Genomic DNA, 20,329 nt, shown 5'->3' on the forward strand with positions numbered 1-20,329 from the left:
TGAAGAAACAGAAACTTCAGGCACCCCTCTTCATGCACCGTATCTACCAGTTTGCAGGGAATGCCCTTCCTGATCCCACTCCAGTTTACTGCTCTCATCCTGTTGGCATCCTTCAAAGCCCATCTGGATCAAGCTCTTAGTGAAAAGCAAGCAAATTTAGGGTGGTTGTGGAGTGAAGACATGAACAATGTGACAATCACAGCAACCAAGCTGCAGGTTTCATTATGCTGAACACTTTGCTCATGTGTTGGCTCATTTTCCTCTGCCTTTTATCCACTTTTAGCTCGTGAAAGACACCAGTTCAGTGCTACTCAGAGTCCCCCAATTCCCATCAGAGCCCGCAGGAGGTAACAGCCTACCAGTGGTGACCAGCTGGGTGGGAGATGAGAAGTAGAAGATTCCAAAAGAGCTTTGGGACAGACTCATGTGTTTACATAAAACCTACTATACTGCTTCTCCACTGCAAGTCGTTGCCATTCCTAAAACTGACCCCTTGTTCCTTGGCTCTTACACAATTGCTGAAGCAGGTGAAAGATAGGCTTTTTTTTCTTCCTGATATTAAACCAACTAGCTCCTATACCAGAAATTACTTAGCTACGGCAAGACACGGCCTGGTTTAGGCTGTTGTAAGCCAAGATCCAAATGGACACTTCAAACCAGCTATCTCCTCTACTGTTACAATAAGGTGCAGTGCTCAGAGCAGACATGACTTCAGCACTGCAGCACAGAAGACAGAGGCGAGTTTCTTACTTCAGGGCAATATCCTCCACTATCGCCCTCCTTTCAAATGCCAACGGCAGGCTGAGGACCAGCCTCCTGCTGTCCTCAGACTGAATCAACACTCCTTTAGAGGGGCTAGGCTGCTATCTTAGGACACTACAACTCCACTTCCCACCTCAGGGCATGAGCTGCATCCTCTGAGTGACACCTCCGGCCTGATCTGGGAGGAGTAACAGTGGAAGCTGAGCCTGGTTAGAGGCATCTGCACCTGGGGCTCTCACCGTGCAAGAAAGGTCCATCCCTCTCTGTCCCTCCCCGCCCTCAAAAGCAGCCCTTTGAAAAGCAGGGGAGGGAACAGACACTGCTCTAATTGTAGGAGTGAAACCTGGCATCCTCCTGCCCATCTACCTTTGCACTCTGTTTCTGATTCTCTTTGAACCTCTAGTACAGCTTGTCAGGTCGCTGCCCTCCTAAGAGATCAGAAAAAAAAATACGGCAGTGATTACTATTGTACACTGATTTGCAAGCTGGAAAAAGAGAGAGAGAGAAAGAGAGAGAACAGCCTCCATGTGTCAGGCTATGAAAGGGCTGCGACTGAAGCCGCCTGAAAAACAAACCCTTAATTTAAATGTTAATGAAAGTACTGAAGAGACATCAGAGGCTTTCATTTCTCTACAAGGAGCGGAATCACCAGGTCCAGAATTTATGGCCCCCTTCACCTCCCCTCTCCCCTTCTCTGCTCCATCAGCCAGAGAAGTTAGGAAAGGAAAAAAACCCCAATTTTAACATTAACTCCACACTTCCACCCTGGGATGCAATTGCTAAATTATCTGTTGGCAGGACACTGATCAAAGGTGGAAAAACAAAGGCACACTGCACAGCTGAGCAAAGGTAAACAGCAGCCAAGGTCTGGTGAAGCTACCTTCTCCCCCTGCGAATTTAAAAAGCAAAGAGAAAACGATTGCAAAATGAAAATAGAAACCTCAAACCATAAGGCTGCCAGCCCCCTCAACTAAGTTTCTTCTGTCACATCGATTAAACAGACATGGATTCTCCTGTGCAAACCAAGCAGCACAAGAAAGATGCTTCCCCCAAGCTTTCAGAGACAGACTTTCGCCTCAAGCAAGGGGAAAGATGAGAAAAAACTGCAGGGGGATAAAAAAAAATTCAATGCACAACACAGCTCCACAGGATTAGAAACAGATGTCTCGGTTCTAACTTAGTTAGCTACTGCCTCCCAAAACCTGCTCACCTGCCCACAACCACTACTGAGCCAATTCACACAGTCATAGAAAATATATACATTAGAGTACTGGCCAAAAGTGTCAAAAAGGGAGCACGTCAGTCAGCTTAGGGGGCAAAGGAAAGAAACTGAAGTGAAGAAAGGTAAGTTGCACAGTTTCTCACCTTACAGAAGTGTTTGCACATGTGTTTGTTTCTAGAGAGGGAAAAGGAACATGTATGTTCACATGTTCAACCATGTGAAGACAACCAAATAGGGTCATTATCACACAATTAAGAAGGTAAAACAAAGTCTTCTTCCTCCCATCATCAAGGGAACAGTCAGGGCACATGGATAAGACACAGGTGTCATTTTAGCTCCAGAGGGGAGAAACTGATACTCATTTCCTGCTCTTCAGCTTTGGGGTGAAAGAGCACCAAGTCCGTTATGACTATTGCATATATCTAGAAACCCGCATCCAGATCATTCTCCGAGGTCAGTAAGAGATGGTAGTTAACGCCACCACTAACTCTGCAAGTCCACCCTGGGCTCTCACAGTTGAGCAGGTTCTTCCTGTCCCTGCTTAAGAAACAGCTGCAGGTCAGAGTCCCCTCTCAATTATTCAAACCAACCAGGCTCTGCAGAGATCCCCAAGGACAGCAGAGCTATTGCTGCCTGCTATTTTGCTGGCAATGCACAAACCAGAATAAAACCCAGTTACTTGTCCCAAGTCCTAGCAGACTCAGAGAGGTTAACTGCACAAAGCTAGGTCAAAACAGAGCACCGCTACAGCCAACAGCTCATCTTGATATGCAGTAGGGGATAACTAATGATAAAAGTGGAGCAAGAAATGGGGGGGGGGAACATTATCAAGCATTTTAAGTGTTGCACATTAGGGCTTCAATTGTACAGTTAAAACTACTGCGAAGTTGCTCTGACTCAAGTGGGTTGTTTTGCTCTAACACAGTCTGCAAGATCAGGTTGTTTCACCTTCACAAAAAGTTTCCAGATAACCATTAGGAAGAAGCCCTCAAAATTAATCATTTTGATTGTTCCCAATGGAATAGAGGCCCATTCAGTCAAGGTGCCTGTCAGTAACCCTTCTCTTCCTTCCTTTCCCCAGGAAGTTTTGGGTATGTTTTACAATTTGTCTGAGGTTGTCCACAGGGGCAGAGGTCTCCCCAGATATTACTTCCCCATAATATTCCATGGAAGAGACAATTAGGGTAATAGAGATTCAAATTAGCATGCTAAAATAGCGGAGTCGGGTGTCAACTACAACACTACATAAAAAGAAGAGACAGAACAAGCCTGGCTTTTTAAATTCAGCTGGTCACAGAACTACTCATTTTCCTTTAAATTAAACATTCAATGCAGATAGCTAGTCTTTGGTACAAACTTTCCCCCTCTCTGGAGTAAACCTACACTTCACCAAGGCAACATTTGCAAGGAGAGGTCATGTACTGCAGCAGACCAATGACACCATTGGTTTTAAAAGGAGAGACAGTCTTTTGGGCTGACACACACAAAGCATGCCTCTGCCGCAATAGGGCACATTAGGGTTGCCTGACGTTGCCCCAGATTGCACCAAAGGTTTCCTAGCTCTCTATCTATAGTTGCACATCAAAAACCACTTTTGTGCCTCCATCATCTCTTTTCTTGGCTTAAAATCCGACACACTTTGAGTGCAACATGGGAAGACCAGCTCTCACGATAAATATTTTAAAATTTAAATAGCAAATACCAGTGGTGAGACCCAGCAGGAGAAGGCAGCTTAGATTTGAATACTTTTTTTAATCCAACACCGAAGAATTTCTGAATCCAAGATTAATAATGAATTTTTTTCTTCCCCCTCCAGTTTACAAGCTTCTCTATCATTAGGGAAAATATTGCAACAAATTTTCCCCTAAATAAAGGAACATTTCAGTAGTATAACGTATATCATAAGCCTCATGTTTCTGCAGCCATAAAGGCCAGGCAATTGGACCTCATTTTCTCCATAAACCTATCCATCAAATTAAACAGCGTACAGTGGTCACTTCTCTTCCCTGGCTACTGCCACCTCAGGGAATCACAAAGCATGAAGGTGCCACTATTCCACTAGAAACCCCTGGGTTTGCCTCACTTTGCACATTTGAATTGGTCCACTGCACTCAGGCTTGCCCTGGTCCCTGAGCACACATAAGTCACCGCAGTAAGCACCAGTAAATGAAAGTTTAACATCTGCATGATGCGGAGTTCAAAAGGCAAATGAGCTCGGGGGGAAGGGGATTACAAGCAGCTAAGAAACATGGTTTAGGGTACACAGTCTCTCTGTAAGTACAGCATTTTACTAATCCATGGAGAAGGACAGCTTTGGAGACCAATTAAAACAGTTGCTGGAGCAAGCTGAGGCACCCTGTTTTAAGGACACTCTCAGACTCTTCTCTAGTCCCTGATGTGACAGGCAACATGGGACCTGCTGTCCCAAGCACACTGACCGCTACAGCTACACAGAAGACCTGCTGAAAACCCAGAAGGAACACAATGCCCTGCCCATCCCCGCTGCCCTGCGGGGCACTGTTAGGGATCCCCAAAGCAATGAAGCTCCAGTAACACTCATGGACGCGAAGGCACTTGCATGGCTGAAAAGGTTATACAAAGGACTAAGCGCAGCTCTCCCCCACACAGTAAGAAAAGACGCAGTACCCTTGGCACCCTTTTACCGTACTTAATCTCCCTTACAGGTATCATTCTGTTTGCAGACCCTCTGAGCATCCAGCCCAGCATCCCCACAAGCAAGGAAGCCTCCCCCCTAGCTCAGCACATCTGCAGGAGGATCTCTGTAGTGATTTGCAGACAAATCAAAGCAGAATACCCAAAAGAGATGCCTGAAGCCAGAGAAGCCGCACTTTAAAAGCTCAAGTCTCTGAAGTTTAGTTTGGGCGTACAAGCACTGCCCATTAGAGCAGGACTACAGCAGACACAGCAGAAAACCCAGCTGTGGGTCAGGAGCGCATAGGATACTTTCTAAGGAAGCTTCACACAGAGGGAGATATCACTGAAAAGCAAGAAGAAAAGTTTCAGTCCTGCCCATTAACAGTTGAAGTTCAGTAAGAATACAACCCTGACTACTCTAGAGAGTCTTAGCACTGGCAAACCTCCAGGTCAGGAAACTGCAGCCTCTCCAAAGCACTTTCAAATGGCTGCAGCTAGAGGAGCCCTCCCTGCTTCTACCCCTCTGCGCACAACTGCTTTGAGCTGTTCCTGAGCTCTACGTGCCCATAGTGGAGAGAGCTGGTGGGTTCTCAGCAACGACAGGCCAAAATACCTAGGTGGTTGGAGCCTGATTCTATAGCAGTTCTACACCAGCAGAACTATCCGTTCTTATGGAGGAGCTCTCAGTTTACACCAGCACAAGCAAGAAGGGAGAATCGGGAGGGCACATCAAATGTTTAGGAGGAAGTGGAGGTTATAGGCCACGTTCAGCCTCACTGAGGAACAAATGCATCCAAGCTCCAGCAAGAAGGATGGGGACTGCAAGGGAGGAAAAGCTTCATACACAAGTGCATAGGGAATGGATACGGGTGAAATATGGGCTCTTGCAAATAAAACAGAAACCACAGAGCTCCCCAAAGCAGACCGTGCTAGAAACCAGATATTATCTTTTTGATACTCACCCTCATTAGACAGCAAGCAATAAAACCTATTAGTGAAAAATTCATCTCCCCTGCCCCTTGCCCTGGCCCTCCCCCACCACATGCCCTCCTGCTCTGATCCTCTCTCTCTTCTAGGATCGCTGCGATTTGTTCTGAGAAGCGACAGGTTTATAGGTTAGCCGACACCTTCTCTCTGTGGAATTTTAATTAACTTCTCCCATCGTCAATATGTTAAGGAGCAGGGTTCCCATTATACGAGGTCAGCAGCGTGTTTCAGGCCCTGCTATATCAGCCGTCAAATTGAAGAATTAATGACGTGGCTAATTGGCTCTAATTCTCCACCCCCCCCTTCCCAAAATATGGAGGGGTAAGGGGGCGGCGGTAGGGTGGGCTAGCCAGGGAGGCTGGTACAGTCCAGAGTCTCATAAAAAAAAATTGAGTGTGCACAATTTAAGCCCGCTTGTTCATGGGGTAGCTGTTCTACCACCTCCCATTTATCACTCTGCAGGGAGGAAAGGGGGGATGGGGAGACAGTGGGTAAATATTGTGACAGAGAGTGTGCACAAGCGTGCACACCAGGGAGAGGAACACTGTCCTGACAAGAGGCCACCTCAGTAGGTCATCACTTAGGAGTAGGAAGCAGCATGCCACTGGGCTCTAACCAGCCATGGTGCTAGAGCCAGAGCCTGTCTGTTAGAAAAGAGGCCCTTGCAGCACAGAAGACGGCAAAGGGCTTCCATCTAACATCTTGCAGCAGCATTAACACACATGGCACTTCTTCAAAAACACTATCTGTCTCAAACACTCAGAGCAATGGGACAAGAGAATGGCAAAATCATAGCAGGCCTCGAGGGTCATTTCCCTGATAATGCCATTAGCTCTGTACCACTAAGTTTCTGCTGCCTGCAAAACAAGCTTGGAAATCTAATGAGGACAGCAGTTGCGGGAAGTATTTTGGTTTTGCACAAGCCTAAAATTCACTAGTTGCATATATGACATGGACAGCAACAATAGCTCTTCTTCCCCTCCTCCCTTGAGGAAGGTTGAGGAAGAATCTCTCTTGCATGCAGAAGACCAGCTTAACAATGCACCAAAGAGAAAGATCGTTGCTAGCCAGTGGAAGACTTTAACAGCCAGAGTTTAAGCTTCTCCGATTTTCACTTCCTCAAGAACAGACGCACTTTGAAAAACACCCTGGAAGATACTGGTGTAGGTACAGCCCTTGCCTCCCATGCTGAAGTTGCAGCTGCAGCATTATGCCCATACTAGAAGCACAGGGCTACAGGCCGTAGAGGCTGTACAACCTCATCCCTGAACACCACTTCCATCTTTCCCAGTCCAGCATGCTCAATTTACCAAAAAAACCTGAGCACTAACCACTGCACACCGCTCCAAGCTAGCTTCCCAAGCAAAAAAGCAGGGACTTTTCTTGGCATCTCTTCTATCGGACAATGAGAATACAAGTTAGCATCTTTTCAGTACAGAAAACCTCAAGAGGATCCAGCTCATTGCTTCTAATTAGCAAGGCAGAGTAAGTCAGAGACTTTGCAAGTAAGAACGAACAGGTCCCACCTGAGACAGTAACAGGAACACAGGGCCATTTTCACAGCCTCTTTATGAGGAGACCACTCAGCTGCTCTGGGGAACAAAGACCACACACTCTTCCCTGAGCTCCTGCTGCAGGCACAAGCACCTGATCAGCCTCCACCCACATCAAAAGTCCCTGAAGTGTCACACTGGTGCCTCGGAGAGACTTGCGGGAACACAGCCTATCCAACTCCTTTACTTGTCTCTGTTGGAAATTGGGAATAAAGAGATCTCAGTTACCTTAATAATGGGCTGATAGCAATGGACCACACTCGATCCTCTGTCTGCACTGTATGTAGACACTGCCCAACTCTGCCCGCGGACAGGGACCAAACCTAAAGAAAGAGATGCATGTTATGCCACATCACCCAGAAGATGCAGAAGGTAGGATGCACACTGCTAACATTGTGCTGGAAGAGCTGCCAAAACTGCCATGCTCACCTTCCCCGAGATCCTCTCCCTGAATTCCCATTACTTATTTTTGAGGAGCAGAGCCTTCAATCACTGGCAGAAACAAGCACTTAAAGTTACACAAAGATTCAGCTTATGAGTATGACCTTCCATCCCAGTGGTAACAGAAAGAGCACCCTCATTACCACATGTTCTCTAGCGCAGCACTCAACACAGAGACTTCTCATCTTCTGTAGTTAAATAAACAACAAGTGGGATTTGTTCAAGTCTCCGCTGTTCTCTTGAACAGTTGGGAAGACTCTGTACCATCCCTGGAAAATTTCCATTCGTATTACCTATAAAATTAATCGTTCACTATCCTGTAAAATAGTTTTTTTTTTTATAAACCCACCCCCTTTTGACCAAATTTCTTAAGTATACCCCAGGCTATTTTCAAACAGGCCCCCTTGCTCACTGACACTGTGAGAGAATCTCTTCCCACTCCCATCGGTGCATACATGCACATCCCTTTCCACCAGTTCACTACAGCCCCCCCCCCCTTTGTTTCTGGGTCCTAATAAAGTCCCCCAGATTCTTGTTGGGGCCTCTGCTTGTGGCCCTCATTTTCCCCACTTTGCCCTCATTCTTAGCCCACAGGACTTGAGCCCCCCAGTTCTCTGTAACCGACCCCCAACGTTTCACTTCAAGACTTCAAAGCCGGGAGTGCCCTATTTGTTTGTTTGTTGATAATGCCCAGGATTGCAGGCTATTCTTGTCAGCGGGGAATTTAGCACCTAGTGTCAGCAAAAGCAGCAGAAAAGCTTAACTCTTTTAAGGCATCCCTATCTCCTACAGGTTAAAAATATTGCTCAGAGCACACTATCTGGTGCCTATCACACAGGAATGTACATTAGCAGCTCTTCAGGGCTTAGTCCTAATCAACACTCGGCAGAGCCCTCAATAGCTTAGACACTTAGAGCCCCTTTAAAAGGCTGGTAGGGATTCCCTTCCACCCTCCAAGAGTCTCATTCAGGCAAACAAGGCAGCCTACAAAAGAGATGATAAAAAAAATAAGAGGTGAACATCCCTAGGGCCTATGCTGTGTGGAGCACTGGGTGGGCAAGATCTCACACTAGCTCCAAGAAAAACAGCCTTAAATTCCCCTCTGGCCTTCAGGAATTTGTTCTCAAGGTCGGGGAGGTCTGTCCTCCAGCTGCCAGGGAAGCAGCAAGAAGGCACTCTCCCAGCAAAGAGGCTCCGCAGAAGAGAGAGGAGCAGCCCTGCTTAAATGTGAGACAAAGCAGCACCAAGGCCTTGCTCCCAGGAGGCAAGCAGCATCCCCAGCAGTGCCCTTTGCATCTGAACACTGCTCTGCTTGGGAGTGATTTTACCCAGGAGTACACCCATACAGAGGGACCAACGAGCAGTCTGTCAGATAGTTACCCATTACCACATACTTCCTATAAAACCTTGAAAGAGATATCTAAGTCTTTCTTCACCCCAACTTCCCCTCTTGCAAAATAGGAATAGCAGTTTTTCCTCTTATCTCCATTAATGCTCTACAATACGTACCAGGGACCAAGAGTATCCCATCAGCCCACCCTGAGCAACAGCCAAAGCTTTCAACATACAGCAACCACTTCTAAGAATGAAATGAGTGGTTCTGAAGATGCTACAGGTACTGCATCATGCTAGCAGGACAAGGGTGACACACCTACGTGGAGTTTCCTAAACTACTAAAACAGAGCTGGTTACAGCTCAGGAGAACAACTCTTCAGATCCATGTAGCCATGGATCCACAGCACTGCCAACCAGATCCAGAAGGATAAAAATCAACAAGATCCTCCCTCAAAAAGAAATAGCCAAAAATTACATGATAGGATTCAGTGATGCCAACTGGACGAGAAAAATGGGAGCTAACAGTATTCATAGTCTAACTTCACTCCTAGTTTGCAAACCAAGAACCATAAAAAAACCCCACACCAAACCACAAGCGAATAAACCACAGCCCCACAGATGTGGAAAGACATCATGCTATCCCTTAAAGAGATCAAATATACAAACAGAGAGTATGTGAAGCAGCACTACATCACAAAGCAAGGATGTACTTGAGATACACATGGCAAATTTCAGACTAATTGGCATGGATCTCTGCTCTAGTGTTAGACAGATGTACAGTGAAAGCAGCAAAACATCAGCTGCCACCTGCTGCACTTCCTAGCTTAAACCAGCAGCTGATGTCATCAAGTACTGCCAAATCTCTTTTTTAAAAGCCTGGCACAGTAAGTATCTTTTCAGACACATAAGCGTACACCAAGATACCCAGCGCTCCTCCTGCAGACACACAAGACAGGGTTCACAACTGTTCTGCTGACACTTAAACATTAATTGCACAAGACCTCCGAGGTCACCTCTGCAGCAGCACCTGCTGGAACATCACTGCTCACCTTCGCTGTTCTGTCCCGGGAGCCGCTGACAATGAGGCCACCTTGGAAGTCCACACAGTTCACCTCCTGTTCATGCGCAGAGAACTTGACGCTGTAGGAGCCATGGATCTTGTGAAGGACAATATTTCCATCTCTAAAAAACAAATCCCCAGGCAAGGAGTCTGTATCAGCTGCATCTCCCTTGGCCATGCACCTTCCATTAATGCTTAGCAGTGCCACAAAAAGACCAGGACTGATCTCTCATGGGAGCTGAAATTCATGCAGCATTATTAACCCTCCACTCCTCACACATCACCTGTTCTCTTGCAATCTCACATCTGGCCAGTCAAAGCCTGATCTGCCGCACACAAAAATCCTCCTGGCTATCTTTCCACCCTCCACTTTGCGTTAAGCTGCAGAAACTAGCACAGCAGCCATTCCTCCTCCTACTGCTTTGAGCTTGCCAGAATTCTGGCTAGATGCTGAATGGCTGGAGTAAGGGAACAAGTGAGAGGTCATTCTCACCCATGTCCAAGTCTCAGCTTTTCATTCATTTCAGAGCAGCCGTGCAGGGTATTATGCTTTGAATTAACTACAAAGACATTTAGACTTTTCTCAACCAATGCAGTTACTGGAATTTTAAATGCATGCCTTCATTTTCACCTGAATTTTGGGCTACAGTTCGCAGGGGAGAGTCTCAAGATATCCAGGGCAAACAGCCATGCTTGCATCTCCCAATTCTGTGTTTAAGTGCTGTGTATATTAATAGCTAAAACTTTATAAATAACAGTTCTGTCATTTGCTGTAATTGAAAAAGGCCAGTCAAATGCAAAATTAATTGGAGAAGTGTGTGTGTGCTGGAATGCTTGGCAGTTTTCCCCCTCTCCACAATTATATCAGTAGGTCTAATAAACATATACTTCTCTCTAGAAAGCTTTATGCACCTCTGTGGTCCCAGTTAACCAGCAGTTCTGAGTATTAGAACGCAGTCTAGCTACTCTGACTCTAACAGGGAAAGAAATGAAAATTGCACATCAGTCAGGATTGCCTGATCAGTCAATCCCAATGAAACAATCCTGTGGACATCTACACAAGTTCAAAAGAGAAAAGGACACTTTATAAGGTCAACAGCATGAGACTCAGCTCCTCCACTGCTGTAGTAGAAGCTTTTTCAGGACAGAATCAAATCATAAGAGAGGAAGCAGCAGCAGTTGAACCCAGCCAAGCATGAGGACACTGTGTAGCAAGATTGACCCCTCTGCTCTGGGCTGGAGTTACACAAAACCTTTCCAACCTCACTGCCACACTCCTTGGGCTCCTTCATTCACCCAACTTACCCCCCTCCACTGACGATGTGGGAGTTGACAAGAACAAAGCGACATACGTCCTCCTGGTGGCCAGAGAAGATAGCTTGAGGGTGACGCTGCAAACCGGTACCGTCTGGATAGAGCCGGTAGGCCTGGATGTTCTCCGCTTGAGACAGGTAGAGACACTCGCCATCCAGCTCCATCCAGGGCATCAAACTGCAAACAGACAGCAGGTTGGGGGGTGGTGGTGCAGGGGTGGGGAGAAGAAAAACAAAACAAGAACAAACAAACAAACTTACACACAAAAAGAAAAAAAAAAAAAAGAAGATTGCATATGTAAACATATCAACAAAAGCAAATGCCCACTCAAGAAAACTGTGAAGTTGGAGCTGCTGGTCACAAGCAAAAGCAGGGCTTAATATAGTAGCACAGCTAAGAAGTGAAACTTCTCCAGCAACATACAAAGCAAATCACATTGCTGTCATTTTTCTAACCAAGAGCTGAGGAAAAGGAAGCATGGAATCTCTGAAAGAGATGGCCAAGAGTCTAATGAGTTTAGATAGGAAATACTTAAGGCTCCCTGACCCCTCTTCATGAGCCCTGTACTTTTTAAGAAACTAGACTATCAGGCATTTATGAGCTATGCTGAGCATTTCTAACAGAGCCTTTAATATGAGGCTCTTGGTGCAAACAGTCAGTCTTGATCCTGCACGTTATTTGCTGATGCCCAGCAGAGACCACAAAGCTACTGCTGTTTCACACGTGTCTGAGCAGGGGAGTAGGTCACACAAATAACACAGGTCTTCCTACAGACAAAGTCCTCCACCTCCTGCATTCTCTGTATGCAATACATAAAGCAGCAGGGTAAGCCTGAGACTATCCAAGAACTTTGCACTCATCATATAGAGGAGGTATTTTTCTACATTCACATCTCTTCCACTGGTGAGCCAAAAGCAATTGCAGAGCAACCTCTCTTGATTTCTGTTGCCCATCTTTCAGAAAAGCCCAGACACCCTATCTGCACCTTGCTATCTATGGGACAATGGCAGCTTCCTACAGACAGGTTCCAGGCCAAGAGCAGTGGATGGCTAAAGGAGCTGTTCCAAAGTATTTTGAAGACTGAAGTGGAAAATATGCTTCACTCCCTGGAAGACCAAGAAGAGAAGACAACACTCAAGCAATGCCTGAATCAAGTCTGTCGTCACAAGAAGTTTATTTATTCTTGAAACCAAAATACAGAAAACAGAACAGGCTACCATGCACGCTTAGGCAGTGCGCTCTTTGCTCAAGATCTTGCTTTTGTGTAGCCACCAGGGAATCAGCAAATAGGTCTTCTGGATATGGCAAGGCCAGATATAGAGAGACATGGGGCTCGTGTCCTATGGATGTGTGAAATTGTCTCCACTCTGCAGTCGTTGCCAAGTGCACCAATATCCGTGCAAACATTGAGAAAAACCAGAGCCTTTCCATAGAGCAGCCTTTCAGTTTTCAAACTATTCAGGAACAAACTGTTTTGAAAGCAGGGGGACTTCTCATAAAAACCTGTCTCCCTCTTTTTTGCAGATCATTCATCCTCAGAGGTCATGATTTTCTGTGTCAGCAGAGCCATTACGCACAGCCACACCTCATCACAACGAGGGGCTAGAAACAAGCAAGAGGACAAGATTGCTTATTAGATAGAAGGTTCCTGCTTGCCTGCACTTATCTCCAATAACAGGCTTTAGTCACACAGACAAAGCAGTTGAGCATAGGTTATAATGTTCATTTGGGACTTGATCATATGCATGGAAAAAATAAGAGGCATCTTTGGAGCGGCAGCTTTGGTTTTAGGCGGACTTTGATTTCCCCTTCCTTCCTCCACTCCTACACAGTCCTCTAAAAGCAAGTGAATATCCAGCTTACCTAGTCTACAGCCAGTTTCTGTGGCTCTCCTCCTGCTGCAGTTTAGCTTTTTACCTTTTTCTATGGCTTTTTCATAAGGAGAAGTAAAAAATTTAAAGCAGGATAAATGAAAATTAGAGGATGCAGTTTGGATGGTGGCCTCATTAAATCAGTCCTTGCCTTTTCACTTGGGAACCTGGTTTAGTAATGATCTCTAGCATTCACAGAGCCTGTCTTCACAGATGGTCGCAAGCACATCAAAGGCAGGTATACAACCTGCACCAAAAACCACTCTGCTCATTACAGCTGTTCCCAGGACTTTAGACAAGCAGTGGCACATTATCCATCCCTTCAATCTACACAGCACAAAAGGGCATGAAAGCTCAGTAGCAGGTCCCTGTTCTTCAGCATCTAACAAACCACAGTCTTTCTCATTTCTCCTTCTATCTGATGATTTGAAGGTTGAAAATTTAGATGTGCTATTCAGACAAGAGACCTATCTTATCCTTTGCTTTGAAAGCTGAGTACACCTTTGCAAGCCAGAATTTAACAACAATCTCCTCTCATTAATGTCAAATATGCTTTTTTTCTTTCAGTGAAGGAGAGAAGCATAAGGTAGGAGAATGAAGAAGCATAAGTTAGAAGAATAGCAATTAGCATTTTAGATTTGTACATCCAAATCAGGGGCCAGGATAAAGCACGGGAGATAAACCAAGCATTTTGAGGGGACACGTAAGTCCACGTCTGGAATCAAGGTATGCTCATTCTGAGAGCAGGACGGAAAGTTGCTCATGGTATACAGCAATAGATAGGAACATAACAGTTTGAAGTCTGTAGTAAAGATTGCTAAATCCGACTAGAACTGCACAGATCAGAACAATGCCAAATTCAAGCTCTTACTAAGAGAGGAGCTCTTGACTGTCAGAGTGAACCTCTAGGGCAAGACAGCAACTCCGGTTACCCCATGTCCAGCTAGCCAGCAACATCCAAAACAGGCCAGTGACACCACTTGTAAGATCCCATTGATCACAAGGAGCAGGAAACATCTGATTTCAGGGCACAGACACAAACCCAAGGCCCCACAGCAGCTGACACAGAACAAAGTAGAAGAGAAAGGAGCCACTTGCTTGCATTTCCATTTCAGGACCGTCTCCCTCCGGCAGCGTCCGTGCCTCCAGTTCTGAGATACTTTCACCCTTTCCTTTACTGGAATGCCAGCCGCTCTGCAGACAAAGGAAGAGAGATGAGATTAGCAACCAGGACTGATACTATACGGACAACAAATACACTCCAGCTGGTCACAGGTATGCTCTCACTCTGGTTCCACAAATGATGAACCAGCAAACATTGATGGTGCCTGAGCTACACTAAAGCAAGTGCACTCACGAGAGCTGACAAGAAAGGAACACCGAGCAGAGTGGGTGCTTATCAGCAAAGAAAGCCATCCCTCATGATCACTAGTGTACAAGCATTAGATCTGATCAAGAGCTGATCTAGTATACTGAATGCAACACAAGTTCAGACAAAATGCAATCAAAACAAGACGACACAGAAACTACCAGACCAGAGAAACAGGACATCACTCTTCTATTAGAGACTAAAGAAAGCCAGTTAAGATAAGGACAACACCATACAAGAACAGATGGAGGAAACACTAGTCAGGAGAACACTGAAACTGGAAGCCAGAAGAGTGTGTCTAGCCAGAAGACCAGTAAAGAAACTGCTCCAGACCCTCGCCTGCCTGGCAATCACATAACCAGATACAATAATTAGAAATCAAGATACGTTCAAACTAAAACCAAAATTAATTAATCTGTATAACCACCCAATGCACACACATCCCAAGACGGACTACCTTTTGCAGCAGCTCACCAAAGGATAGAGAATTCCACCACATCGCTGGAAAATTCCCTACTTACAGTCAGACAAAGTTACTAAAAGAGAGACTGTACTTCATAAGCAGTTGCTGGGATACAAATCAAAGTTACTGTGATGAGCCGAGACAAGCCATGATCAACACAGCTCAAGAGGTGACAAAAGGTAGGTACCGCAGAGACCTGTGACCAAGGTCTCTTGAGAGTCTACATGAACATAGCCAGTTCAAACAGCTGTTCAACATCTGTTTTGCTTTCATGATCCAGGGTTGATAAAAGAGGGGGGGAAAGGCAGCTTAGGCCCCCATCTTTCTCATATCATAAACTTAATTATTCAATATCCTTGGTGGAGCTGCTTAGGGAGAAAAGATCAGAAAAGTACAAACAAGAAGAAACTCTTGAAGTTATCCTTTGTAACTAGGGATTGTGAACCACTTACTAGATGACAAGAGTTTATCCCCCTTTCATGCATTTCTCAACAGCCAATGTTCCCAGATGCATAGGATGAAGGGAAGGTCCTTGAGAGATGGGGACTGGTGCCCAATCAGAACCAGTTCCCTTCTCCATCCCTACCATGCCCCCAACCCACTTCCCAAAAGTGGGATTTTTGGGTACTCTGTCATTTTTAAAACAAAGATTAGCTCCCTGTAAATAAACATCTCCTGTGGTTGTTAATGGGTGTAGGAATCTCTAACCTGGCCCTGGGGCCTGGCCAGATTCTCATTTTCCCAGCCTTCCTTCCATGGCCTCAGGCTCTTTTTTTCTGCTCACCCTTCCCTCCCCTTTTCTATGCTTTCCGGCACTTAGTCACCATTATAATTTGACTGCATTCCTGGGCATGTGACCCATTTTAAACAAAAACAGAAACCACACACAGAAAAGCTTTTCGTCCCCTAGAAAGCTTTGCAACTCTAAGTTTATGATCAGTAGAGCCACACCAAATAAAACTGAATTTAGGAAGCTACGAGCTCTTTATTTCTCCTAACCCTTTAAAAAAAAAATATATATATATAAAATATACTATAGAGTTAGCCAAGGCTGCAAAAAGAGGAATTCCTGTTTTAAAGAGAGCACTTGCAGGAGCTCATGGGGCCAGATAGCCTCTGAGATGAGGAATGCACAGCAATGAAAAGTCAGGCCAGGTCCAGCAGCCTCCTCATTGCTTATTACTCTCCCAGACAGAGTTGAGGCTCTCCGCCTACACCCAATTCCATTCATTACTCCAAAACACTTCTCCTCCCCACACTCAACCCTCAGTTAAGTTCTCCCCACGTACAGATTTTAAGTCGCCAGCTTGCACAGTGATGGAAAATGCACTCACGCCACAACCCCCTCCCAACCAGACATCCTGAGCTCAACGCACAAACTCTACTAAGACTAGATGTAATTTCCAAGGCTCCAAAAAAGGTGAATCCAAGGTCAAAAAAGCAGCCTCCATCTTACACTGCTGGTGTTGGTGTTTCTAGTTGGGAGGCAGGCCTTGATCCTCCTGCTGCTGAAAAAAAGGAATTTCAGAAGAGAGTCACACATCGGCTTGGCCCACAATACCAGTTCGCTATTGCAGTTACTCCTGTAACAGACACTTCATTCTTTCACACAAATCAACAGTTCCTGCTGGAATGGGCGAGGGTTGAGTGGGGAGGACTATATGGGGGAGGTCTGGTGGGGTTTGGGGAGGTTTTGTTTGTTTTGTCATCTTGTTTGTTTTACTGTTAATAGATATATTATTCATCCAGCCTGCCTCCTCCATATAGCAATTCTGGATCCAGCTAATTTGAACATGTCTTAGGAGCACCCACCTTTTATTTCCCAGACATTTTATTTATTCAAAAGAGAGGCAAGAAAGGGGACAGAACATATGGAGGCCATAAGAAAGGGGATGTAGAATTTAGACCGATACATCCCTCCCCTTTGCCTATACCAGGGCAGCAGAGACTGAACTGCAAGGATTTTCAAGTGTTGGTCAGAGACATTTGATCCCCTATACCAGAAGAGAAGTTAAATCAAGCTCAGTGATGGAATCAAGTGCTGAGATATAATTTGATTTGCTTCCTCAACAGCACCCCCCAGAGCAACTCCCAGAATACATCAAAAAAGGTGATGAGCATCACTGCAATGCATGAGAGCAGTTCTCAAATCTTAGGAAGTTAAAAAGCACATCACCACATAAACTTAATCATTTGATAAAAAAAGATCCTTTTCTCCCCTACAAAGACCATTTTGCTTCAATCACGATCAACACACTTTCTATACATGCAAATCTTTAAGAATTGTTCCATGATGATCTGAGACAATCAACAGACATCACACATCTACACTGAGTGGTTGACTTAACCAAGTACCTCCCACTTCAGCAACTGGATTGCACATCCAAAGATTCAGGAGAATAACCCACCTTATGAAGATAAACGCTATGCAAAATGCTGTGGAGGGACCAGTATCCACCAGCCAGCAAATACCTTGAACCTTTCTCAGTATGCAATCCAGCAAAATACTAAGCCACATGCTTAAAATTCAGGACATGCTTAAGTGCTCTGTGAAATCAAGATCTGAGAACATGAATGCCAAGAGAAGCCACCCAGCAGTGAACTTCAAGACTGCTGAAGGCTGACTCAGTGAGGAAGGACTGCTATTTTTACCAGGACCTACACAGCCCTGCACTGGAAAACAACTGAAGTACAACCCAAGATCCTAGAAGGATGACAGGAAACACAAGACGAAGGAACCAGCAAACACTGAATATGAAAACTCCATGCAATTCAAGGAAAATGTTCTTAAAGCCCATCAGAGTCCATCATTTCACCACCTCTGCTAGGGCATCACAATTACCAGCAGCTGATAAAGTTACATGATCCAGAACATGCGAGGTTATCTTTGTTATTAGCTAATTAATCCAAAAAGCACTCTCAGAATCCCAAACCATGCGGTGCAATAAATGACCTGAGCTAATGCACATTTCCAATTGCATGCACTCCTGATGGAAGCTCCCTTTACAAAGACTTTGCTACACAAAGAAAGAAAAGCTGAACCTTTCTTGCAGCCTGAGAGAGAGTTTCAGGATAAAAGCCATCCCAAGCAACCCATTATAAAGGATTTTTCATTTCCCCCTTCCTACCTCACCCCACCCTACAAAAAAAGTTGAAGTATTTTGCTCAAATTATGGATTTCCTCTCTTTCTTGGCAGAGTTACCAAAAGAAATATAATATTCCTTCTGGAGCCCACTTCCCAGCTGCTGAAGTGAGAGACCGGGACTATCCCCCCACAGCACCACTGACCCAGGTGACCTCAGCCACCATGGCAGTTGCTGGCCTAGGCTCCAAAAGAAAGCAACGAAAGAAAAAAAACCACTCAGCCAGAGACTAAGCACATCTCCTCCTAAAGCTTCACCTCCAGCAGTTTTTGCTTTCAATGATCTCCTCCCCAGCAAAAGCTCCTTCACCACCAGAAAGGGTATTTCTGCAATAGCAAGAGCTTCCGTGCTTTACTGCATCCCAGGGAGATTCCTCCTGGCCATCTACAATTTCAGCATGTGCCAAAACAACAGTGCCTGCAACAACATATACCGTGTTACAGAAGATAACACCAACATGTCATACTGCATATTTTCCCAGCTGCATGGGGCATCCCAACCCATGAAAGCCCTTCACATTTTGCTACATATTAAGTGCTGAAGAGCTCATCTGGAAATGCAAGTCTGCAGAGACCTGCTGAGATCGAATCTCTTCTGTGGACAAAATCTGCTATCTGCATAAAAGCTGTCACCAGCCTGCCTCAGGCCTGACTGGAAGGGTCATACAGAGGAACAAATAGGTCACAGTGGCTAAGCCCCACTTTCAACCTTGGCCCTGTAGCAGGGATGGCTAACACAGGGACCAACTGCACTTATTTGTGTAATCGAGACACACCTGTTGAGTGGCAGGGTCTCAGTGCAGTTGCAAGTCATGGGCCACCAACAGACAGCCAAGAGGGAAAAGCTATTTATGTCAGGAGCTCCTGTTGCTGTCCTCAACAAGCCGGCCGACTTTCAAAATGCCTCTTCCAGGACAAAAATTCCACCTGAATTCCTTTAGCACATGACCCTTATTTAGCTTACCGCCAGGTTCAGTCTGTCTTCTATGCTCCCCCTGTTCCTATTGACATGGGTTCAAATAACTCTGAGATGGAAAAGAGCTCTGCAGACTGTTCTTTCACTGTTCCTTGCCTCCTTTGGTGTGTCTACGCTATCTCAGTTAGACATTACCAGGCTGCGCAGGTTTAATGCTCCACCTCACAGCTCTCACGAACGATTCACCTGCATGAAGAAGCCAGAGACTCTAATAAGAACCAGAGCTGCAGGCAAATGTCTGTACACGCAGCAAAGACACACACCTTCATGTAGGCTTCCCAAAAAAAACATCATCACCAAGACCAAGCCAGACCACTCTGCCATCAGATGCCCTCTCCCTTACAAATGATTGCAATGGGATCATGGCTAGGAACTCCAGGCAGGGTTTGGCCTCTCTCAGGGACTTATATAGGCTTTTTGGAGAGGAAATCTGGGCTGCTTCAAAAAATGCATAGCCCTGGGAAGATCTGAGAAAACCTGCAGCTGCTCAATAGTTGTCACGTATATTCTGATTTGAAAGAGACGACTGTCAGGGTAGTATTTGGATAGAGTGAAATAACCCATAGCTAGTTCACTTATGCAGGTTATAGGGATAATAGCAACAAGCACAGCACACTTTTTTAAGCCCTGAACTAGATAAAATTCTTCTTCCACTTTGAACTCGTGAAGATTTTAAGGGAAGGGTAAGCAGGCCTGAAAGAACTCTTACAAACAATCTCACATTCCCAGAACAAGAAGCAGTTTTAATATTGTGGAGCTGTCCTGGCAGATCTGTCCTGCCCAGGACTAACAGTTTAAGACGGAATAAGAATGAATCTAAGCGGAGTTTCTAAAAACGACTGACTTTTCCAGCACAAAGCAATAGCTGTGTGCCCTATTCCAGGCTTTTGCTGTTATTGCAATATCCTCCCCAGAGCATTCCCCTCTGCATCATCTGCACCAGTTCATTGCCTACTTCATTTCTGACTTAAAGTAATGAAACTTTGGTAAAACAACTTTTAAAAGATGAAGGAAACTGAAGCAGCTTTACAGGCATTCACACTCCCTCCCCCTCCAGTACTGAAGGCAGAGGTCTCCTATGATTGCTGCACTTTGCATTTGGATTTGACTTGCATAGATTGGCCATTTCCTGCTCCCGCAGGTGTATATATTTTTCCAAGATCTGGAGAAAACACAGC

At 45.3% G+C, this 20,329-nt stretch overlaps 1 protein-coding gene across 1 annotated transcript in view; it reads right to left on the bottom strand.

Moving 5' to 3' along the window:
• FBXW4 (F-box and WD repeat domain containing 4) overlaps positions 1-20,329 on the bottom strand; it is a 62,606-nt gene that overhangs the window by 37,103 nt on the left and 5,174 nt on the right. The window contains 4 exon segments of the mRNA XM_082309933.1: positions 7,408-7,502; positions 10,005-10,137; positions 11,321-11,506; positions 14,299-14,394. Of these exon segments, the coding sequence (XP_082166059.1) occupies positions 7,408-7,502; positions 10,005-10,137; positions 11,321-11,506; positions 14,299-14,394 (510 nt within the window).

This window comes from Platalea leucorodia, assembly GCF_965183815.1.
Source record: "Platalea leucorodia genome assembly, chromosome: 4".
NCBI classification, from domain to species: domain Eukaryota; kingdom Metazoa; phylum Chordata; class Aves; order Pelecaniformes; family Threskiornithidae; genus Platalea; species Platalea leucorodia.